General features: G+C 39.2%; 1 protein-coding gene across 1 annotated transcript; it reads left to right on the top strand.

The window, feature by feature from the left end:
- Positions 1 to 2,599: 2,599 nt before the first annotated feature.
- tead3a (TEA domain family member 3 a) lies at positions 2,600 to 19,524 on the top strand. Its single transcript, XM_040151622.1, has 14 exons — positions 2,600 to 2,739; positions 8,367 to 8,608; positions 14,337 to 14,401; positions 14,643 to 14,705; positions 14,811 to 14,873; positions 16,698 to 16,709; positions 17,091 to 17,201; positions 17,312 to 17,355; positions 17,458 to 17,513; positions 17,602 to 17,735; positions 17,846 to 18,016; positions 18,262 to 18,402; positions 18,508 to 18,660; positions 19,411 to 19,524. The coding sequence occupies exons 1-14, from the start codon at positions 2,600 to 2,602 to the stop codon at positions 19,522 to 19,524; spliced, it is 1,509 nt and encodes a 502-aa protein (XP_040007556.1).
- Positions 19,525 to 20,611: the final 1,087 nt, after the last annotated feature.

The raw sequence follows: 20,611 nt of genomic DNA, 5'->3' as shown, positions 1-20,611 counted from the left end.
AGACATGTTTGTACATGTCAAAACGAAACCAGGTAGATCCAGCTGATGTTACTCAATCTGTTTTGTACTGTACATTTCACTCTCAGGCACTTTTGTCAATAACCAGTAAGCAGAGAAGTAAGTCATCATTATTAGCATAATTATCTTGATCAGTTTGTTTGTTCCAAACATGTGTGTTTTGTTTGGTTTTTTTTTTAAATATTGAAAAATTTGGTGAAGTCATTTGTCTTAATCCAACTAAGAGATGAAATGGACCGTTGTGTTCTGAGCAGCTTTCATAAACTCACAGGACCAAAACAAACCAAAAAGTCTTGCTTGTTGACTGTACATGTCACCCACTTCCTTCATCCGTGGATGCCTTGTTGACTATGGCCTACTAGGCCTCTGAAACGCGAACGACTAAGGTGCTACTGCCCTCCAGTGGCCCTATGCCAGGACAACATCAGCCCAATAGGATGTTGAGGGGTTGACCTTTTTACACCGGCCTGCCTATTCCTGTTCTTCTCTCCATTCCCAACCACTACGGTGACTTTTGTCTGGTCCTGGCCTGTCACTTTTATAGTCAATCACATTTCAATCAATCAGTTCAGAGCGTCAAAGAAGCCATATAGGTGCAGACATGGCAAACAAGTTTTAAAGACAGTGTTTGCATCAAACCTCACGGACCAATACTGATCGGACCTCAACTGTTGAAAATGAGGGAAACCGGGAGTCTTGCAGAATTCAAGTACAGATGTTAGCCTTCAATCTGTACCATTAAACAGGATCTAATTGTCAGCAGTTGAGGGACATGTTGAGAATGAGAGCATTTAAAGTCTCTTTGTCTGTCTTGTGTCATTTTGTCAAGAGGCCATTACATCTCCTTTTACAACAGAATCACTGTTGCATGTCGGTTTGCATAAACAGAGCCTTTTCCTCTAATTACTCTCACCTTTCAATTAAGTGTGTAGTAAATCATTAATCAAGACTGACCTAAGCCCATGTGGATCCCTGAGCAGTGTTTGACAGAACCCCTCCTCTAGTCTCCCAGCATCACCATGAACTGTATAGTTTCACAATGTTGTGGGATACGTGGAAGCACGAGTTGGGACTTCATCACGGAAAGTAAGAAAATAAATTAATCAACCACATCAACTAAAACAACAAACGTCTCTTCTCATGTGAAGAATGTGACTGTAAAATTAGTATGAAAAATACCTGCATAGATATTTGAGTGATGAAAAGATTTACTTAAATCCTCTAAGTGTAACTTCCCATTCAGTGCCTCAAGCCATAGTGTATAACCATTTGAAAGCAGCAGCACATAAAAACACGCTCCATGTATATTTGTATTGGTATATTGAATTAAATACAACTGGAGATGACAGGAATGTAGAAGCTTTGTTTGGTTCATTAATTGATATGAAGAGAGAAATCAATGAGGTCTCACGGAGCCCCGAGACAATTTTGATCATTCTCATTAAATGTCGTTAGTTTGTAGTCGCTTGGTTCAATTGTCACAATGGTCTCCAACCTTCTTGGCTTCTGACCATTTAAAACAAAGTAAAACAAAGCACTTTGCCATTAAACTACCCAGCAGTCTATAAAGTACCTAAATTGACTGGCAATTTTGATAACTGATTATTCGTGTAAGTCTTTTTCCAGGCAAAAATGGCAAAAAGTCACAAGTTCCAGTTTTCCAGAAGTGAATATTTGCTATATTTTTTATATTTTCTGGGCTCCAGGGCAGTTGCCCGCTTTCCCCAGTTGGTGACCCAGTTTTGACATTGAGAAATTAAACCATTAAGTAATAATATCCAATAACACAATATATTGTTAATAATATAACACTCTGACTGGAGCGTTTCTGTATAGTGAGCAGCTACTTCTACCATGGATACTTTAATTTCATTTTGCTGATAGTATTTCGCCTTTACTTAAGTGAGATTTTGAATGGGAAACACGCATTAAACGTAAATTTTCAGAGTCCGTTTCAAAATGATAGCCAGGTGCCCATATGAATACTGAAACGGGTTTTTGCTTGCTGCAATCTTCCCTCCTTTTTTTCATACTGGCCGTGAAAGCATCCGTTCCCGAATCCGTTCCAATGCGAGTGACGGGGACAAAAACCCACAGCCCTCGGTCTGCGTCAAAAAACATGCCCGGGTTTTATCCGACGCTAAGACTGAGGCTTCGGCAGTCTGTGTTAGACAAATCAGGACGATATCTCCCGACGTTTCTTTTTAGTCTTTTTAGTAAAAAAAATTCCCTCCTTGTGTTACTATTCCTCCACCGCAGCTCGGCATGGAAAGACTGCCAGCTGGAACAAAAAAGGGGGGAAATCTGTAGTCTCACGTTGGAAAAGATCCACTGGATCTGTCCAGCGGTGACTGCAGGAGTCCCGCATTAACGTCATAGGAACTGTGGAAAACATTTTGTTTGGATTTTGTCCCCACAATGCTCATATTAAGAGTACGTTATGATGGGATCTCCTAATGGTCAGTATGAACAGGAACCCTGGTGCGAGGTTCATATGGGCCCCTGGCTGTTGTTTTGAGACAGACTTGAAAATCCTTTGGGGTCCCCGTGCTAGACTCTAAAGACACAATATTCAGCCCGTATGTTTGAGGACAATAACATCGACATCCCCACCTTTCCCCTGTCCCTCTCCGCTCCCACCAGGAGTCTGATGTCATGGGCGGAGTTTGCGTTGAGGACCCACAAAACTTTTGCTTGTGCTGGCTTCGACGCCACGCCTCTGTGCGTTTTCCTCCGCGCGTTGATTTCATACCAAACTCATACCTGGCATTCCGCCTTTTTTTTTTTTTTTTTTTTCTGTCAAACACGGTCGTTTTTGCCGAGGAAATACTCGCGATTCGGAAAGGAAAACCGCCGTGGAAGCAGAAGTAGAAGGAGAGGAGTGTGTTCCCGTAAGAGCGGGGCAGCAAAGCCGTTGTAAGGTGAGTGCGCTCTCAGATAGTTCTTTGTTGTGTGCACTAACTTTCACGCTGCAGCAGCTGCTTCGCTTCGTGTGCGCTCGAAGTTTTGGGATTTTTGACATATTTCGCATTTTCCCGCTGCCGCTTTGCTGATTCAGAGCCTCGCGTGTTTAGCAGGCTGTTCCCCTTGTATTTATGTTCACTTGTGCTGCAATGGAAGTGACTTTTCTCGGCGTATCTCGGACTTATTTTTGAGTTTGTTGAGGTATTATTAGCCCGCAAGCTAACCAACTAGCATGTCAGCTCGAGTGTGTTAGCACTGGCTTGTGTGAAACATATCCACCGAAGGATACAAAATATTATTTCTCCTTACACTTTAAAGTCGTTTGTTCAGTGTTTTCGCAACTATTAGCCCCAGCTAGATGGAAGTTTTTTTTTCGCACTCGGGATCAAAGGCAAATTTTGCCAACTCACAGATGGCTAAACGGCTCCCCACCGTTGAATGTGATTTCATTTTTTCCCTCTACGTGCTAGCAGATGGGATTCATTTCTTGTTATCGTCAGAATTTCACCAACATTTGAGACTGGTTTAAGGGGTTCAACAGAAGTCAAAAGTGAAATAGATAACAACCTTTGTTCGCTCCCCAACACCGGTGCTCTGACTGAATTATCAAATTAGTGAAAGACGTGTTAAATTAATCTGTGTGAATAGAGCTTGATAACTGTGCTGTCTAAAACCTACAAAGGTCTGCAGTATTAGTATTAGTAGTAGTAGTAGTAGTAGTAGTCAGCTACAGTGTGAAATCTGAAAGTATTGTGATGAAATCAAGCTTGGATAATCATAATGACACTGCTGTCCCCGTTGGAGAAGAAAGCAGCCCGTGATGTGCATGTGTCTTGTCAGTGTTTGCTGAGCTCATGGCTTTATTTAGCTCAATGCCCTGCTGGCTCCTTACTGTTCTAAACACCTGACCTTTTGGCCACTGGGAGCTATGCTGAAAATGGCAGAGCGGCATCTGACTTTGGTGAATTATGCCCTAACTTTGCATCACCATTAGTCTGTTAAATGTTAAATAAAGCTGTGGCTGGGACACCTCAGTCAGTTGCATGATTTCCCAAATCCTATCCAAATTGCTCAGCGGTAACCCGACACTCAGTCTTGTTAAACACTTCCCGGCCACTTTATTTGGTGCACCCATACAATGCTGTGCAATCCAGTAAAATTGATCTGCAACAAATTCTACATTTATGAAGGTGATAACGTTCAGTTTTTGTCAAAACTTCCCAAGAGGTTTTGATTCAACTGTGTGTTTATTACTGATGTCCTAGTCGTACTCTGGTGTTGCACTGTAATGCATTAAACTTTTATTAAACTGAAATTATATGCACTGTATTATATTAAAATTTGCCTCTAATATGTTTGTAAAAGGGGTTGGCAAAACGTACGAAAGATGTTGCAGTATAATGTGGTCCATTTCAACACCACTGCAAACTACAACTACAGTCATAAACATTGTTAATTAATACCTCTCTCACAGTGCCAGTCAAAACTAAACATTATCTTTGCAAAGGTGGGCGTTATGGCTCAGCTGTTGTATTGGATTGCATTATAGTTTACAGGTGTGCCTAATAAAGTGGCCACTGAGTGCACAATAGTATACTATTTACTGTCAATAATGTATATCAATTCTGTCGATGTTTGAATTAACTGAATGGATTTAATAAAGGTTTACTCTTATGTTTTTCCTTTAAATATTGTTTTTGTTTTTTGACTTTATTAAAACCCAATATGCAGCAATGTACTGAATAGAGTACTTTCATTCATTTGCCACAAACTGAGCCTGCACATTTGATTAGTGTGACAAATTACAGAACATAACAGAAAGCAGTGTCATTACACCAAATAAGGACATATTTGATGTTGCCTTAACAAGTTTCATGTTTATTTCTTGTTTTGTCTGACCAACTTTTCAAAATCCGAAGATATTCAGTTTACTATCATGTAGGAAAAAGAAAAGCATCAGATCCTCAGATTTGAGAAGGTGGAATCAGCAAATGTTTGGCATTTTTTACTTAAACGGTGACTAAAATTATTATTCCCGATTCATTCTCCGTCGATTGACTCATTGATTAATCGACTGATCGTTTCACCTCTTGTGTGGACATGAGCTTCGAGTTGTCCACCCAGAGTGGAGTATTTCCGTTTTAGAATCTTTCATTTGAATGGTGTTTAGAGGCCTGAAGAGATGGAAGTATCCAGTATCCCCTCCCTGATAAATTAAATTGGTCTAAAAATTCCTTAAAGCAATTTTCATAAAATTAGTCACAAAAGTCACAGTCATAAAGTATCGAGGTGATTAAAACAACGTTAATTGTGTTTTTTTGAACTGTTAAAAGGGGCCTGACGTATCAAGGATCCCAGACAGAACAATAGGGTTAATCAGATCAGTAAGGACAAGCAGACAGAGACAGACAGGCAGACAGAAAACATCTTCTGAGTTGCCGACTTCGCACACTAAAACTTTCAAGACTGACACATCTCCTCCCCTGAAAATCAAAATGTTCTCTTAGGCTTTGCTCTTTCCTAACCATCTCACCAGGGTCTGTCTGATCTCTATGGCAACAGCACAGTCCCGTCAGCAGTGATTGAAACTGGGACGGCCCTGTACAGTGTGTGTCCAATAAGGCCACCACAGCAGGGGAAGCTCAGCGACCACACTGATCCTCTGTGGTTCTTCTGTGGCAGGGACCATGTTAGCCACACTCTGGAAAACATTACACACCAGGCAGCACTAATGTTGCATATGTGTGCCTGTGTTTGAGGAGACTTGGAGCATCTTCAACAATAACAAAAGAATGTGTAATTTCCTCATGTGGCCCAGGCAGCAAGGATGCAAGCTTCTGAGAAGTTCGTATGATTCAAGTATTGCCTTTTGAGCTAGTTTCTCTAGGACAGTTAGCTAAGAAAAATTATTAACTGGCCTCACCATCACTAACTATAGTCATCTATTTGTCACCTATCATCCTTCCATCTACTGTTGTAAACTCAAAAGCTCAACCAACTGGTAGTGTCTTCATTGACCTTGGACAGTGTCTTTATAAATTTACAAGCTCTTAATGTTTTGCCATTTTGTCTGTCAGGTCTTTAACCCTGGATGCCAGGGCTATTAATACTCCCTGTACCCATGGAAGCAGTAAACAACTTCATATGAATCTGATCTCGCTCTTGGTGAGGTATGGAGACATTTGGAGTCAAAGAAATGTTCCACCATTCTCAGCAGCCGTAAAGTTAATCCGGGTCCTGTCCATCCATCACAGTGTGTCTGACGTTCAGGGCCACTCTTGATTTTCTTGAACTGCCCGTCATTGGGCCTCATTCATAAAACTCACAGATTTGATTTTAATAATATTTTAAGTAATGTTCTGAGGTTTCTGAAAAGTTTGTAGGCAGGAACAACATTTCTGATTGTTCATCACCACTAATAGTGACAGAAGTAAGGCCCTTTTCTAAAGCTGTGTTCAGCGTAACGCCCATGAAATTTAAAGCGTAAGGTTTGCTTAAAAAGGCACTGCGCAAATAAACATGTTTTTTGAGCTGTTAATTATATGATATGACTGCACTGTGATGAAGCACATCAGTGCTGGTGTTGACCTTTCTTATTTAAGTTATAAAAATCAGCATTTCAAGGGTTGAAAATGGCTCAAGACGCCATCTACTGTTTTAAATCATCCTGAACCTTGCAAGGTCAATGCTGACATAGTCAACTGTTTGGGACACATTTACGTCATGATATTTATATTAAAAAAACAAAATAATGCTAACACCCTCTCATCAGAGGTGGACGGAGCGGCTACCCCCGGGCACTCATCATTCACAGGAGTTTACACTATTTTTGCTAAAACTCTACTTTGGCGCAGTGGTTAGGACTTAAAAGCACCGGACTGCATTCTTTCCCTTCAGACCCTGATATGGCTTAGCAGTGGTTGCAGATGGCAGCAGGTCCCTCGATAGCAACATACTGCTATGTACATTTGCAATCGGCAGTTTTCACAAGATTGCTTTTTTTAACTACATGCTTGGGTCCAAAAGCTCCGGCTCCAGGCATTACTGGGGCTGGAGCCAACGGCTCAAATTGATATGGCTCGGAACCACCATGGTCCTCCACCATGCTAATGTCCACTCCAATCGTTTCTGGAGGGGGAAAAGACCTCCACCTCAAAAAAGCCCTCAGGCACAGGTGCCTAGAGATTCTGTGTAGCTGTCCATTTTTCTCTGGCCTGGGGATGTCTCTGACCAACTCCTGCTCAGATCTGTTCTGCTCCTTGGTTTGCAACATTAATACCCACAAAGACTTTATCTACCCAGAGATATATAAATAAACGTTACCATGGTGTATATGGCCTTGCAAAATTTCTGAAGATTGACAAATTTAGATGTTTTTCTCGTAGAATATATATACATTGCCAGAGCCAGTTCTCAGATTTTACTTGTTAGGGAAACCCCTTCTCCCCATCTCCAGGCTCTAATACTTTGCCATGATTTTATTGCTTCTAGTTTTAAATCAAACCACATTTTATAACTCTAGCCCAAGTGCAGTTCAGTGCTGATACAGCATTCAACTCTGCTTTGACATCCTACCATGCTCTGTATTGCTCACAGACCATTTCTCCAGTTCTCACCTTCCAGAATAAGGTATTTTAAAAGATGTCCAGTCAGTTAAGGTTTGGTTTAAGACTTACAAAAAGTTTCATATGGACAACAACAAAAGGTGTTTTTCAGGAATCAGATTCAGGGTTTTCATATTTTTTCCCCTCCTAACCAATGTAAGAGACAAAATAGATTTCTAAGCTGCTATCGTTGTGGGTAGTTGTGTGTGTTACTTAATTTCAGCAGTTGGTGAGTTGAAGAAAAAGTTAATTTCTCTAACCGCAAAAATGCCCTTTGTTTATTATTACCAGTTCACAGACTATACACTTTAGGGTTTGTATATGTTGCTTTAATAGATGGTTTAAAACTGTACTTAGTTTTCAAAACATCCATGAGACAGCTGCATTAATTTCTTTACCCTTGCTTTTTTTTTCTAAATTCACCGGCTATCAAAATAAATACTGCTCTGCATTGTGGTAGATATTTTGTTCTAATGCTTTTTTAATGTGGAAGAAAGCCCAAGTTTAAACCTGGATACAGAACAAGAATTGTCATTTACATTAGTTCCTTTTTTTTTTTTTTTTTTTTGATGCTCCGTGTTGGAATTTAACTTGATAATTATTGCTTGTGTTTTACTTATTTTTTATTACTACAATTAATAATCACCAATCAAAAAATTTTTTGAATGTGACGTGTGATCATCATGTCAAATCCAGTACATGATCTGTTGTAGCACTTCTCTCTAAAATGTTCTACAGCACCACAAAATTATTAGAAACGTATTGTCCTGTATGTTCAAGGTGTGTTGTGGCTGGAGCCGTCATCATTGCGTCGGAGTGGAGTTGCCGTGGCAGCCCTGACGGGGCGCAGGAGGAGGGTGGCAATGGAGAGGGACTGGGCGATGGGGCGGACCGTGGATTGGATGGTGACCCTGAGGGAGTGTGGAGTCCAGACATTGAGCAGAGTTTTCAGGAAGCTCTGGCCATCTACCCTCCCTGCGGCAGGAGGAAGATCATACTTTCAGACGAGGGGAAAATGTATGGTGAGGAACACAACACGTTTCTGTGCTAACGTATTGGGTGTCATCCAGCCTTCCTATTATCTCCTGCCACCTCCAGTCTCGTTCTTCCATATCTAATCCAAAGGCCAAAGTTGAAGTCTATATGTCTGTTAAATGCCCACTGAGATTCTTTACAGAAGAATGTTAAGAGAAATCATTCTTATCTTGTTTGTAGAGGGTCTTGACCAAACATTTTCTGTCACAGACCCACAAGCTAAAATATTTTATCATTTGCTCACAATGTCAGAATTTTTTAGAAAAAATTTGCACTATTTTTAAACCTTTTTTTTTTTTCCATAACTTGGGCCTAAATTTTTGTAGTAATTGTATTCAGAGTTCACTGCACAGATTGTGGGCACAGGGTCTCTGTGAGGCACAGCTTTTATAACTGCATCTACAGGGCAGAATATATAAAACAATTTGCCATTCAGTTTTCAGGAATGGACTGCATGTACTTTTGTTGTTTAAAATGATTTCTAACTTACTTTGAAATTACAATATATATCCACCATTGCATTTGTAAGGTAATCTACAGCATGTAAAACCACTAACCATTGCAAACAAAACATTATTTACACATACATTAAGTTTGTGACAGTGAGTATTTAATTGTGAAGTAGTGCTGCAAAACAACTAATGTTTTAAATTGAGATTTTGTGTTGTTGTATTTAATTTTTCACTTTTCACCTCTAAATGGTTGGTTGGTTTTTGGCAGTTTAGATAACAGTTTTAAATTTTACTTGTTTTAACCTGTATATTTGTTTAAGTGGGGTCCCTGTCTGCAAGCTGTAAAGTGACACCAATTAGTAAACATAGCTAATAAGTTTGTGGGCAAAAATTACCCCAAAAAAAGTCCCATATCCCGTCTGTACACACTCTCTATCAACTTCAGCTTTCCAGAATAATATAAAACAAATTTTATTCCTGATGTTGTTTGGCTGTCCAAGGAACCACCACAAAGGCTTGTAGTGATCTGCTGCGTGAACTTTGGAAGCTAGTGGTTTATTGATGCTTCTTGTGAAGACCTCTTAGTTTGTACCGAGGTGATCTGCTTGCAGTAATTTTAGGAGATGGCTTTTGATCTTTGAGGTCAAAGGGGGCAGCCAGCAGTGACATGGTCAAAGGATAGATCAGGTTGACATTTCAGGTCCGGTTAGGGATAACATATGCAGAAGTTGCTTGACTGCTCATTCCCCTGGGGCACTAGTTACTTAATGACTGGTTCATATTGGTCTATAGGACTGCATAACCAGCATTGTAGTGCATGCACACATGCAGTGGGACTTTTCTCTGTTTTTAGTAGGACCTGTTCAGGATGGTGCCTGCAAGTAGAGCTTTGATGTAGTTTGACCATTTCTTCCTACCTTATTGAAGGCCTTGGCTAGCACCCAACATTCCTAGCCCTTTTTTTTTTTTTTGGCTGAGCGTTGGCATTCCCACCTGCAGCAGTCTGTGTCATGCATTCGTGTATGTGTGAGTGTCTGTTGTGAGGGAAACAGGATATGTGATCCCATGCGACAGAAAGGGAAAGTTTGTTTCAGCATTGTGGCATTTTCTCCTTTTGTGGAAATGTGGGCTCACTGTGTTGACCACCCCCACTTCTCCCTCAATAAATGAGGATAGTCTCATTGGGATAAGCATTCACACGCTAAAAAGCTATACTGACACTTAGAACATAATACCCATGCTCCTATTAACCCACCAGTCTCTCATTTTCAAACCAGTATGTAAGGCACCACCCCCAAATTTTTGAGTCACTGCTTCGTCATACAATTTGGAGAGACTTTGAATAACCCTGTTTTGTTTTTTCTTGTATAAATGTGTAAAATTATTTAATTGTTTTCTTTAATTAATTAATTTATTTATTTATTTTATTCAATAGGAATTTTAAAATAACTGTATACTATATATATGTGCTTTTTTTTTTTTTAAATCTTGTGTGTGCCTTCTAGTAGTATGACTGCTTTTATTCAAATAGAAAATGTTACAGAAATTTTATTAACTCCAAAATTGGCAGATTGCCAGAGCAGCTTCTACAGACGAAAGAATTTAAGTCCCCTTTCAAACACTGAGCCAACTCACAAAATTGGCAGAGCATTTATAGATTACCATTCATGTCTGCAAATGGCTCTGTGGATAAATATGGATATCACGGTCAAGCAGTTAGAGCCATTTAATGCTCATTTCATTTAGCTAGAAAGGTCAACTTCAGAAATGTATGTTTCAGATAGCGCAGCTGTTAAAACCAGGAGAAGACAACATTTAAACTGTATAGGGATTTTACAATAACCAAAATCCCAGACTATACATACTCGTGTTTTAAAATATCAGATTTACCTCAATAGATGTTCTAGCTTTAATGTACCCTCTCCTCCTTAACTAGGCCTGGCGTAATTGAGCTCAGCCTCTGTGTTGTATTTGCTCTCAGTCATATGTTACAAGCATGATGTCACCCTGGATTATGGTTTCAAGCATGTATTCCCAAATTAAGATGATCAGAAGACAGATCACTTGCTCCTACACTCATAGAGTGATACATATAAAACCGAGGCAACTTGTTTTAATGATAATATTTTAGTAACATTGGTAAATACAAGGGCTGGACAGAGTTTCATCAACATGTGCAATCTCCTGCAACAAATAGGCGTGAGTGCATTAAGACTGTGTCAGAGAAGGTATGTGTAGGTCATATATATCTAAATACTTTGTTGTGGTGTTGTATTTGATTGTATTAAACTATAAAGGATTCAAGAGTTTTTGTCCCCCATACACGATTGAAACGCCTTTTTGACCCTCAAAAATTACCAGAGATGAGTGACACAGACTACACAAAAAAATCAAGCTTTTTGACCATAATAAAAAATCTAGCTCAAAAAAATCAAGGTCATATTTTCTGCAGGCCTAGTTTTGGTGGATAGCAGTAGACTGCATGGATTTTCTTGATTTGGCCCCCTCTCTTAAATTACACAATAGCTGGGCCCATATTTACTTACTTCTGAGAACTGCATTGAATAATTCTCTAAAGAACCAACTTAGGTAGAATTTTTTTTCACTCTTGAGTGTGAAGAATAACACATTTCACAAGCAACTTACTGCTGCTTGTGGGAAAGTGTAGGAGTATCATTTAAGAGTAGTTCTTATGTGAACAAATGTATACTCAGAGCAGGAAGACCCAATCAGAGACAAGGATTTACGCCACATCCGCTGCATTCTTCAGCTTTAAATTAAAAAAAGAAAACTATCCTTACATTTTACAGAGTGAATTTTTTTCTGCCACAAAAATGCTATCTAATATATTTCTGACATGTAAATATACAAATAGAGATGAAATAATAGGACATTTTTTGTAATGGAAACAAACAAAAACAAAGCCATTCTGAAATAAACATTGCTAACCTCTGTTTTTGTACTGCAGCCATCTAGGATCTACTCTGAACCAATGTAGGGGACCTTTAGGGCTCTCTTAAATTTAAGAGCATTTTTAAGTCCAAATAAATTTGCTAAATAGCTTTTTATTAAGTTTGCTGTAGGTATAAGAATCAGTAATTCTATTTCTAGCTTTTTGATACACAGAGGCTCCAGTGAACAAAGCTTAACACTTAATAAATCAAATATTTTTGGGGATGTTGTTGAATTTGTAAAATACATATTTGGCAGGGAATCTTCACACCCTGCTGCGAGAAAGTCAGACTCCAATGGTTCTAAGGGAGATATGTGTCACTAATAAAATTTTGGCAGTTGTGTTTTATTTCATAACCCTGTAGATAATGAAATAAAGACTAATTGGAGTTTGTTTAGTTTTGCTTCATGCTAACCCACTCTATTGTCCACTGTCTTTCTTTTCTCTTTTCTTTTTGATGAAAATTTCATCTCTACTTTCAACAAGGAATCAAATGGCCAAATGCTTCATTTATGTGACAGATAAGGGTAGAAACAGAGGACAATTTAGATGAAATGACACGATTTTTGAATGAGCATAGTTACTTGCTAAGGAACTTCATCTTGCAATGTGATACCATGTTTCCTAACTTCCTCTCTTCCTGATGGGTTCTCATTTTAAAGTGTGAATTATCCCCAGCAAATGGAACATGAGTTGGGTTCTGATTTAAAACAAAAAAAACAAAAAAACAAAAAAACAAAATTAAAAAACAATTGTGGAGTAGTGGTAGGCTGTAGAAAAATGCATGCGTCCTGTTTTGGGAATTGGAGCAGACTGCTGTGTCTGAGTCAGCCCATTTTGTTGATTCTGGGGAATTCTGTGTTCTGGTAACTTCACATAGCTGATGTGACTCAACTTGATGTGACCTAAGTCCCAACAGCATCGCACCACTTCCCAGAAAGAAGGATGCTGATGTTGATGAAGTTAGTGCATGTGTAAATATGACTGCAACAGGGGAATCAGTCTGTAAGGTTTCATTTAATCACTTTTATTTTTAACCTCTCTTCACGCTTTATGACATCTGGAGCAAAGTGACTTGAGAATTGCTCACCATTTACGATTACAGACACGTAGATCATCAGCTGTGGGTTGGAGCTGGGGGAGGCAGAGAAAGAAAGGGCTGACCAGGCAATCTTTAGTGATCACCTTTTGGAAGTCTGTTAAGTATATGATGACCTCTCCTCCCCCCTTTTTTTTTTTTATTTTTATTTTTATTTTTTTTTAACCTCCATTCCTATCACACTTCCATTTGCTTAGGAGCTCTGCAAGCCAGTAAGACCAAATCTGACTCTGAGAAACTGAAAAGGCTTGACAGTCCGTGTAACTCTGTGTGTGTGCGTGCGTGCGTTTGTGTTTGTTTCTTTGTTTGTTTTGTGTGAGACCTCTCATACTAAACGTGCAGTCACATTAAACTTTCATATTATCCTGGTTTCATTTTAAAATCATTCTGAGGATGGAAAAAGTGTCCACATCATCTTCATCTTCCTGTGCTTCATACCAAATACCAAAGCTTGATCTGTGAATTCGGTACAATTTAAACATACATTTGACAAGTTGTAATCCCCAATGTCACTGTAACCCCTAGGCCGAAAAACATGAAAGACTCATGGTCTTGCCATGTTTGTTATGATTGTACTTAAGTAGATTGACTCTCTAAAATACAAACCAAAATAGAGACTGTGTGGTTTGCTGTGTTGTAGTAGAATAGAGATCCAGTACTGATTAAGTTTGACTTAATGGTAATGTATTAGAGCACTCCCTCTTGTCATCACTGCCTCTTAGGTTCAGTGAACAAATGAGCTTGGTTGCAACAATAGTTAATGAGAGTGGTGTAATTAAGAGCATGCAGGCCTTTTGTGAATGTACCACAGAGAAAAACTAAGGCAGGACCTTTGGACATTGACAGCTCCGGATGCATGCCAGTAAACAGTGTCATACATCAGCATCAAGCATCTTTAAATTTGGTCCAGAATTATGGCTGTCGTGATTTTTAATGGTAATTTTTAATGGTTCTCTCTGTCACTGAGGTAAATCAAGGCTGCAGCCACTATTTGAAAATGTACAGTATATTAGGTGAAGTGTAACAGAATTATTAAAATGGATCACCGATCCTTGCAGATTGTACCAGCCCCATCAGTGTCTTACTCTGTCATCATAGCACAATACATTTGTTCTGCCTGTAACTAAGGTGTTACGATGGCTTTTTTTTTTTTTTGTTTTTTTTGTTTAAATGCTCCAGTCTGATTTTACATATTACTTGTTCAATTCTAGGACGAAATGAGCTGATAGCTCGCTATATCAAGCTACGAACAGGGAAGACACGTACACGCAAACAGGTATGCACAGTTGTTATCAAAGACTTCAGTGTTTAAATGTTTAATACAGTATAATGGGATTTGCTAGGTGCAGCTTCCATATGCCCTTACGTGTTTTGTTTTTTGTTTTTTGTTTTTTATTTTGTTGTAAATTCCCCATTCATCTTGTTAAAGTGATTATTAATGCACCATTGTTGTTTAAAATTGCAAAAGTCATCCAGTGAACGTGTATGTTTTCATGTTGGTAACCCCGGCTCCATAGGTGTCTAGTCACATTCAGGTTCTGGCACGTAAGAGGGTACGAGAATACCAGGCGAGCATCAAGGTGGGTGCCTGCTAAAAAACCTCCCCCTTCCTTCTGTAGTCATATCCCCTCTTCTTTTCCTTTCCTTTTCCTCTTTCCTTTTTCCTTCATCCTGTCTCTCCTCAGGTCTCTAGTCACCTGCAAGTCTTGGCCAAGAGAAAGTCTCGTGAGATTCAGTCTAAGCTCAAGGTACACATGCTCACTGCCTTTGCCATGCTAGCTGCTTCACTCTGCATGTGGCCCAAATCCAACTTAACCCATTGAACCAGCAGGGATGTCTTTCTCAGAGCTTATGAAAGGTTCATACTTCTCTTTCAGGGTGTTACAGTATCTACCTTGGAAGTTCTTCCATGGTTGACCTGCACCTCCTCAAAAATGTAACAATATGTCATGGGGTACAGGGAATATGTGGAGATCACAAGAAGTGGTCATTTTGTTTTCATTAATAATAGAAACATTTAAATGATAATGCATGCTAGGATGGGGTTATTGAATTCAAATCCGGTATCAAAGCCCCTTATCTGAATCCAATTGTTCGTACCCCTTATCGAATATTACTAGGTTTACCCTCCACCATTTTTAAGTGACTAAAATAACTACAACTTAAACATGTCTAATCAACTTTTGTTGGCTGAGAAGGCAGAAAAACTACAGTTTTTAGTGTCAGCCTAATTTATGTTCACAAACTGTATCTACAATCTGAAAATGAGATGATCGATTAATAAGCTATATCCTACTGCACTTCAAGAGCTATGTTCTTTAAATACTGAAGGTTCTGATTCAGTTGTGATTGAAGTTGTTTAGATTAAACTTTTTTTTTTTTTTTTTTCACAAACAGTCTTTGGCTGAATACAGAGACCAGCTGCAGAGCACCCATTAACCAGAGAACACCCCAACTTTTTATTTGAGACATTAAGGAATTAACATTAATTAGCTATAGCTGATTTAATCTGCTACTGGTTATGTCTGTCAGTTTAAACAATTACCTAGCATTATGCCAAAGTTCCTATACTAAACCCCTAAGGCAGGACCACTGGAACACCTTGATGGAGAAGTACAAATCCAGCTTAGGAAAAGTTAGGTACGTGATCGTAATATCATTAGGGCTGAGTGCACTGAGATAGTGTTATTTAAATGGTATGGGAACATGGCCTGGCAGGCTAAGGCTTTGCAGACTCATTATATTATCAGACATTTTATTTGGTTGCTTGTATGCTTTAAAGGCCTCATTCATTTGCTTTCTTTCCATATTTGAAGTTGTGTGGCGTTGCCCTGTGTAAAAGCCAGGTTTTTTTTTTTTTTTGAGTGCGTTTATGTATCATAATTTGTGGTTTTTGTTATAATGCATGGCAATAATGTTGGCTTGTTTTACAGAGTTCAACAGATTTGTGGCCTTGGACAGATAATTGCATGAGATTCAGTAGCTGGCATGGGTGACCCAAGCATGTAAATGGCTGTAGTAATGCACATGAAGACCTGCATACACAAACAAGCCAGGATTTTTTAATGTGCCCCTCATTTGTGTACACACTTGTGGAATTTCAGTTTTCTCCTTTGATACATTTCTGAACTCCACGTTCTCACTCTTGAACATTTCCCTCAGTTCTTTATATCCTTTCTGTTATAGCACTTCTCTTGTGGTTGTATCATACCCTGTAATAAAGGCTCTTTGTGACATCATTTTACACCAATGGCATTTAATTTGCTGCTCTCTAATACACATTTGGAGAGGGCCACTTGTTCAGATTTCCAGGTCAGTATATTTCCTGGTATAAATGTCAGAACTCACCTGTAAGATGGCACAGATTAATAGGATGTAGCTTGTACTGTCAATGTAAGATGAATGTTTTTGAGCTTAGCATGTGGGACGAGGCAGGTTTTGTAGTGTATACACTTCAGAAAGTTATATGTAGTGAGCAAGGTGTTTTCCCTTATTGCCTAACAGTGATTCTGTGACCTGCTTTCCTTTTGAATGTACTGAAGTTAATTAATATCGTGTCTTTTTTGCCATAGGCCATGAACTTGGTAAGTTTTGGTTATACAACTACAGTTTCTTGCTTCAGGCTTTGTGCTTTGTGGTTGGCATCACATTACTGCTAGTCCACAGTACAGTTCTTCTGCCAGACTGAAAAATCCTGCTCATTATTCTTTTGTTTTTAGTGGCTTTAGTTAAATACTGGTGATGGCTCCAGTTAGCTCTCCTAGCCTGCTAGTGTGGTGCCCCCCCTGCTTTGGCATCCCCCTGTATCTGCTTTGCACTCTGTCCTGTCTTCCCTAATTACTGCATCATGGTGAAGTAAGTTGGCTGGCTTGCTGTCTAAACTGGCCTTGAAGTTTTGCTGAGTCTGTAATGACCAAAATTTTGCTAGGTTTTTCATTGTGAATTACCTTGTCTTTCTCATTCAGGACCAGGTATCCAAAGACAAGGCACTTCAGACAGTAGCCAACCTCTCATCAGCCCAGATTGTGTCTGCAAGTGTGATGAAACCCCAGACTCCCTTCCCTCCACCAGTTAGAGTGAGACACAAACACACAAATATGTGTCCTTTTCTAATTTCTGGGTAAAAGAAATTAGAGTAAATTAGAGTAATACTATCTGCACTGTTTCCCTTCTTTCCTTTGTGTAGTTTTGGCCCAGCCCTATGCCAGGACAGCCTGGACATTCTCAGGAGTAAGTATCACTGGCAGATTAGTTGGTTTTGTTTGTTTGAATTGGAGAAAGTTTTATGATTTTTGGTTTCCTGCTCTTCTGTTTTTTATCCCCAATTTACAGCATTAAGCCCTTTGCACAGCCACCATACACTACACTACCAGCCCCTGCTCCTATCAGTAAGTGTGAACCCAAACTGAGGGATTTGTCTAATTACTGTGATTATTGTCATGCTAATTGTGTTTTCCTGGTTTAAATGTTTGGCAGGTTACGAGCCCCTGCCACCCCCTCGCCCTGCAGCTATAGCAGCTCCCGTATGGCAAGACAGAACCATTGCCTCAGCAAAACTACGGCTACTGGAGTACTCTGCTTTTATGGAAACCCAGAGAGACAGAGAGACGGTACGCATATCCAGGCATTTTTAATGAAAAGTGAACAATATACAATTTTGCGTCTCTCTTTTCCCCCCGTTTTTCTTGTCTTTTTTACCATTTCTCCTTTCTTGCAAAAGTATAAACACCTTTTTGTACACATTGGCCCATCGAACCCGAGCTACAATGACCCTGTATTGGAGTCCATAGATGTGAGGCAGATTTACGACAAGTTCTCTGAGAAGAAGGGAGGCCTGAAGGAGCTGTATGAAAAAGGGCCAAACAACGCCTTCTTCCTCGTCAAGTTCTGGGTCAGTACAAAAGCTAGAGTTCCCTTTGAGATAAGACTTTTTTCTCTAGTAATGTGGAATTTTGAGAGGCATTTTTGAAGAAAAAGGAATTCAGTGAATTTGACAAATTATCATAAGAAGGCAGTGGATCATCAGGGAATGTTGTTTGTAATAAGTGCATTAGTCTTTGGTAGTCTCATTATTCTCTACTCCTCTCTCTCTTTTCACACTCACTTTCTGTCCATCTTTTATTTGGGTTGTTCTAGGCGGACCTGAGCAGTGACATTGAGGAGGGTTCTGGTGCATTCTATGGTGTGAGCAGCCAGTACAGTGGAACAGAAAACATCACCATCAGTGTCTCAACAAAGGTTTGCTCCTTTGGTAAACAGGTGGTGGAGAAGGTTGAGGTGAGAAACTCAACCCAGTATTTTTATATACAAAGTATTTCATATCAGACAGTATCAACATGTGTTTTGATTGTGATGCATGTGCCTGGATTCTTCCCGATACAGACAGAATATGCACATATGGAAGGAGGAAAGTACGTGTTCCGCATCCATCGTTCGCCCATGTGTGAATACATGATCAACTTCATCCACAAACTCAAGCATCTGCCAGAGAAATACATGATGAACAGTGTACTGGAGAACTTCACCATCCTACAGGTGTGTGTGTGTGTGTGTGTGTGTGTGTGTGTGTGTGTGTGTGTGTGTGTGTGTGTGTGTGTGTGTGTGTGTGTGTGTGTGTGTGTGTGTGTGTGTGTTTGTGTTTGAAGAGTTGAGTTTATTGCCATTACAACGAATGTTAGTAGCTTGCCTTGATGAGCTCATAGTACAGGACAACATTCAACGCAGCATATTAATAAAGTCACTAGTATAACACCTTAAAATACACAAAGTACCATGGTTATGAGATAAGCTAAAAACAAAACATCCTTTAAAGTACCAATGGTTTAAAATTCAAGAGGCAAATAATCTAAACATTTTAAACACAGGTTTAAATCCAGATAATTAAAAAGAAAGCCCCGAAACTCCAAATTTCTTGGGCAAAAAATATCATCTCTAAAAAGGCAACCTTTTTGTAAACAACTTTTTGTGAAAATTTCTCTACCAATTCAAGGTTCGCAGAGATAACATTAATATTTTCAACACGTTTCCCAGCAGGTTCTAGACATAGTTTTCCACTTTCCTCTCCCCTGAAGTCAATGATATTATCTTAGTTTTTTCCAATGTTCAGCTGAAAGTTATTATCGCTGCAAAAGATGACCAGATTACAGTTCATACCTCTCTCCTCTACGTTCTCTTACCTCTGTTATTTCCATCATCTCTGCGTCTGGATTGGTGTTTGTCCACTTATTATTTATTATTAAATCTTGACCCTCTACAATATTTTCCTCTTCTCCTGTCTCCTGCTAGGTGGTGTCCAACAGAGAAACTCAGGAGACTCTGCTGTGCATCGCCTTTGTGTTTGAAGTGTCCACTAGTGAACATGGAGCACAGTACCATGTTTATCGACTAGTGAATGACTAGCAGCACGTTGCGTGCATGCAGAGACTCTCCACAGACTTTTTGATACATAGAGCATAAACACTATTTCCAGCTCAAACACACAGAAACCCCACTCCTCTACTCTAAACACACACTTGTTTTAACAGACCAACAGTCCCGCTGTGGTCACACCTTTTGTTTAATGTGTATGTATTTCCATTGCTGCAAACATGGCCCACATCTCTACAACATCCCTTTAAAAACTAAAGTGAAATTTATATTTTGTAGGTTTCAACCAAAACATAGTATCATTCTTTGCATAATTATCAGTGAGTGTTATCCAATGTAATTACTCAGTCACAGAGAGCATCGGATCAACGGATCATCTCACAATGTCAGGCTCAAAATAGGCTTCTTCATTTTCATGAGAAAGTTATTCCATTGACAAACATACGATAAACATCCTAAAGGAAACCATCAAAAGGGCTAATTACAGTATATCAAGTTTAATATGTGATATTCTTCCATTGTATACAGTGGATTTGTAGCTGTGATGCACTAGAAATGAAAATGACCATTTCAGGGAATTTTTCATGCGTACACATTTACATCATAGGTGTGACTGATGTGAGACGAGTTTGAATATAGGTTGGCAAACAAATCATTTAATCAGTGTTAATGTTACTCTGCCACAATTACTATTTCTTGTACAGTTTGTATTGTCTCTAAGGTAGGAATTGAATGAGCCTACATTGGTGTATCTTCTATCACTTCTTAAAGTGGAGTCATGATCTTCAGTCTGTTTAATTAAAACTGGTAAGGATCATGTGACACAAAGTATGAGTGTGCCTCTTCTCAGATTATAATGCATTACATGTAAAGACCTACAAGTCATATTTATATTTGAAACAGTGTCAAAGTGTAAAGAGAGCCATCATTTTAGGCGTGTTTGCTTTCAAGGTTTCCAGTGGTAAATGGTGTGGAGGGAAAAATTTTGATCAAATCTCAAGGTGGTGTTAGAAAGTTTGGCTCGCTTGACTTTGGAAACAACAAAATAGTTCACAGCCAGTTTCAGATTCAGTTCACACTTGGGTGTCAGCAGCATTTTGAATGAAAGAATTACCTTACT

The sequence above is a fragment of the Xiphias gladius genome, chromosome 18 (genome assembly GCF_016859285.1).
Source record: "Xiphias gladius isolate SHS-SW01 ecotype Sanya breed wild chromosome 18, ASM1685928v1, whole genome shotgun sequence".
Lineage (NCBI taxonomy): Eukaryota > Metazoa > Chordata > Actinopteri > Istiophoriformes > Xiphiidae > Xiphias > Xiphias gladius.
The sequence above is the reverse complement of the archived record's forward strand: the minus strand, read 5'-3'. Positions and strand labels throughout refer to the sequence as shown.